Raw genomic sequence first — 4,401 nt, forward strand, 5'->3', positions numbered from 1 at the left:
GTATCCCACACCCATTGTAACCCTGAAAGTATCACCCATTCTAAACCTGAAAGCATTTCATTTATCACATCTGAACCCTGAAAGTATCACACCCATTATAAACCTTAAAGCAACTCATTTACCACATCCGAACCCTGAAAGTATCACACCCATTATAAATCTTAAAGCATCACATTTACCACATCTGAAGGATCGTATTCTCCACTGTTATAACAATGAAGGCATCTGATACATCTCGTTTATCCACAAGGACGATCCCTAACTCGTTCCATTATATAACAGTGAAGGCATCTCGTCCATCACACATATTATTCTATTGTGCAGTAACTTCGACAAAAACAATAATACCCATTATAAATAATAGCAATTGTCTGGTAAAGTCCTAAGCTGATAATATCCATTACAAATAATAGCAATTGTCTGGTAAAGTCCTTAAGCTAAAATGTCAGAAGATAATTACAAATGGATCGATAAGCTCCAACACTATACACAGCAAAATATATATCAACGGCCCAGCAGTTGCCTGATTAAATGTAAATAATTTATTATGAAAACTTAACAGGTCAATTTCTTGTGATAATCTTGCCGTGGCATTCTAAGAAGCTGTTCTCCATGAAATCTATTCCAAAGCCTCGAAAAAATCCCACTAACTCAGCAGATTCAACAAAGGAACAATTAAAAACTGAGAAAAATTGCAATAAGATTATTTACAAGCATCTGAAAACTCCCCTGAGAAATCGGCCCAAAAGTCAGACTCCGAGAACCGACTCTCAATTGCCACTTCGTTTTGCCGATGGCCCATCTGATTCACTTTCGGTGCAAAGAACAGATCATAATCCCCAGTGCCGTAGCCCTGAAATTTGTTGTCAACCAGACCTGATATATCTTCAGTGAGAAATTCAGCGATACTTCCATCGTCGTCGTCTCCGGCAGACTGTGCCTTAGTTGCCCCGCCGTTGCTTGTGGCCTTGAGCCTTTTGGGTGCAGGAGGGCGAGCCAATTCCTGGTCAGGAAGGAGCGGCTTGTGGCCTTGGAACAGGGCAACGTGGCCGAAGAGCTTATCCTTCCTGGTGAACGTGGTGCCGCAGGAGCACCGCCACGGGTTGTGCCCGCAGTGCTTGCCATGGGTTTTGAGGTCTCCCACGACCGAGAACTGCTTGTTGCATTTGTGGCAGGTATACATCTTCGGGCAGTGGCTACGCTTGTAATGGTTCCTCAGAGAAGTTATCGATTTCAGAGGCATGAAATTGAGGTGATTCTGGTTCCGCCTGCATCTCTCGAAGGGGCACGAATACCTCCTCGCCTTCGGAGCAGAAGAAGAATCGGCGGGCAACTTGATGCCCTGTTCTGGCGGCCTTGACATGAGTGCCTGGTTCGTCTTGTATTCGTCTCCATGGGCTCGCATGTGCATTCGAACATTGGCATCGCGCCTGAAACCCTTGCCACAGATCTCACAGAAATGCGTGTGCTCTGCCAGAATATCATCCTCATTTATCTCTATGATGTCGTAACGCCTATCATCCGGCGAATTTGTTTCTTCTTCTCCCCCTGCTTTGATGTCGACGGCAAATTTCTCCTCCTGTGAATCGATTCCGCCTTCAAACCCTACATCGCTCGCCCCATTAGGGTTTGGGGATTTCTCAAACCCTACCCCTACCGGAGGCGTTCGATTCTCGGCTTGAATAGCGGTGTCTGGGACTGGTTGAACATCCACCGATGCCGGATTCGCGATTTCTCGGTTCTGGACCGAGAATAACACAGACGCCGCGGTCAGGATAAGTTCAGACAAAATGGACGAGATAACCTCTGAAGCCGGCTGATCATGCCGGCCTTCTTGAACTAATGCCTCTAGCTGCTGAGCTTTCTGCTGAAGAACTGAAAGATTTGCCAACAGAACGTTGGTGCTTGTTTCTGCCTGAGCCGCGCTGGTTAGAATGGCTGCCATGGCCGGCCACGCGCCCAAATTATTACTACTTCCCTGTAGCAACCCCTCTAAGGTCGAGGCTGGCAGTGGCCAATCAAAATACTGACCGCCACCATTGCCAGCAGCCGCTTCTCGCTGAAGATCGGAAAAAGCTTGCATTTGCCCACGAAACCCTTCGCCGACATGGTATTCAGCAGAGCCAATGGGATTCGAATCCTCTACCAAAAACCCCTCTTCGTCGCGGCGTTCAGGGTCGAACCGTGGATCGACCGTCTTGAAATCCTGGTGACCAGCTCTCGTGGAGTCCATTCCTGCAATTTCCAATAGTCTGGTAGAGTTGACGGGCATGTCTTTTCTTCTTTCATCAAACACCGCCTCTTGAGATCAGACCTGAGCTCTTCAAGCTATGGCGCTCCCGAATTTGTAATTAAAAAAGAAGTTTGGAGGACATGAAATGAGGCAGAAACTTCTCCGCTGACATGGGATGCGCTGGACGCACGCATCACGATCGATTTAAATCACATGCGGTAACCCTAAGCTTCGATTATGACTCTTCAACCCCGGTGATGGGTGATGGCTCTTCAGCCCCCGTGAGGTTGTCATACTGAAATCACACCTTTTTACATTTCATCGCCATTTAAATGCAGTAATTTAAATCCTAAGCTTCGATTATGGCTCTTCAACCCCGGTGACCGGTGATGGCTCTTCAGCCCCGGTGAGGTTGTTCTAGTGAAATCATACCTTTTTATATTTCATCGCCATTTACATGCAGTACTTTAAATCCGGTGGCGATAGTCAATTACAATAATTGTTTTTAATATGGTTTTGTTCATAATCACATCATATCAAAATTTATAAGATATCAAAATTTATAAGTTGTTTGTTTGGAACCAACAAGTGTGGTTCATCTTGGGTTGACTATGAACCATACTTCTTGGTTCAAAATCCGTTTTTTATGAATTTTGATATGATTATGGCAGAAAACATATCTCAATAACTTGATATGGATCCTTAATTCTATAATAATTGTATTACATATGGAAAAGACATTGTAATATCTTGTTATGTTAAATGATTCTATGTAATGTCTTGTTACGTTAAGTTATTTTATGTAATGTAATAACATTTCACTACATCAAAATAAAATATTGATAATTTGTAATTTTGATTATATTTTTAGTAAGTTATGGTTTTGATAATCCATAGTTCTACCATGATATTCGTATTTAAATGTTTGAGAAAATTTATTATAGAATGCAAGAGTATCAATTAAACTCCATCCTAACTTCCAACTTGTTCTCTCAATACTTGTTATATCTGGAATAGATAAAGGAGATGTAACTAGGTGTAAAGGGATTTAAAGGGATGTAACCTGGTTAATTGTAAATGAAAGTGAAATGAAAGTTAGAAAAAGTAATTATTCATTGCTATTTATGAATGTGTGAATATGGGTTGATTTATTATATATATTTAAATAAAAATATATTACTAAAATAAATTGTTAGTGGTTATAAAAAGAAATCTGAATTGGACCTGGAGTATGCCCTAAAATTGTTTCTGCTTGGCTAAGAGTTGTCTTCCTAGGATGTAAGGAAACGGTAAGAGCCCAAGACCCAAAGGCATCTAGCAGGATTGAAAGTCGCAATTAGAGATGGTTGTCTTCATTGTTGGTTTCATAATTGAGTTATGATTAGTTTTCTCAGCTGTTAAAAAAAATGAATTATAATAGATTTTCCCCACTAGTATATATATATATATATATATATAAAACTTTGGATGATTAAACATTTTTTTCATAACTTAAAAACCATATTTTCTTTTTTACAAAATATTTTTCAATAAATCTTCCTTTATTTTCCAATAAATCTTCATTTATACTTATTTCACATATTTATATTTTTCCAAATATAAATTATTATTATTTTTCAAATTTATAATATTATGATTTTTAAAAAAATGTTTATAATTTTATTAATAAAATAAAATTATAATATAACAAATTTTACTAAAACTAGTTATTGTTTTTATTATTTTTTAATTGAGATGACATTATATTTTATTATTGTTATTTTTTTATTTAATGATTCGTTTAGAGTTAGTACATCTCTCTCATATTAAGCTATTTGCGTTGACATTTATTTAAATGTTTACACTCATTTACAATCGCTACAACGTCTATGTCATATTGGGTTGTATAACGTTCTCAATGTAATCATAACTTATATATAAATACTCATTTTTAATGTCATAGTTTAACCATTCTATGTTTTGAATATTTTTGGGTTGAGATTGTATTCTATGTTTTGAATATTTTTGGGTTGAGATTGTATTCTAAGTTTTAAATTTTTTGGGGGTGATCAGAGTATCACTAACATTTTTCATTTATTCAAATGAAAAATAATGTCTCTACTTGAAATTATGTCTCTAGATTGCTCTCTATTTAAGCCTTTGCCATGGTCTACCTCTTCATCTAGTCG

The 4,401-nt window shown here is 38.3% G+C and overlaps 1 protein-coding gene across 1 annotated transcript; it reads right to left on the bottom strand.

The window, feature by feature from the left end:
• Positions 1–486: 486 nt before the first annotated feature.
• Positions 487–2,427, bottom strand: LOC149255188 (protein SENSITIVE TO PROTON RHIZOTOXICITY 2-like). Its single transcript, XM_089460378.1, has one exon. The coding sequence runs from the start codon at positions 2,270–2,272 to the stop codon at positions 704–706; it is 1,569 nt and encodes a 522-aa protein (XP_089316504.1). The 5' UTR covers positions 2,273–2,427; the 3' UTR covers positions 487–703.
• Positions 2,428–4,401: the final 1,974 nt, after the last annotated feature.

Source organism: Pinus tabuliformis, chromosome 7 (assembly GCF_031772625.1).
Source record: "Pinus tabuliformis cultivar Carrire ecotype Pingquan chromosome 7, CPIR1, whole genome shotgun sequence".
NCBI classification, from domain to species: domain Eukaryota; kingdom Viridiplantae; phylum Streptophyta; class Pinopsida; order Pinales; family Pinaceae; genus Pinus; species Pinus tabuliformis.

Excerpts from the sequence above, each read along its gene's own strand:
- LOC149255188 (XM_089460378.1), bottom strand. The coding sequence starts at position 2,272 with ATGCCCGTCAACTCTACCAGACTATTGGAAATTGCAGGAATGGACTCC.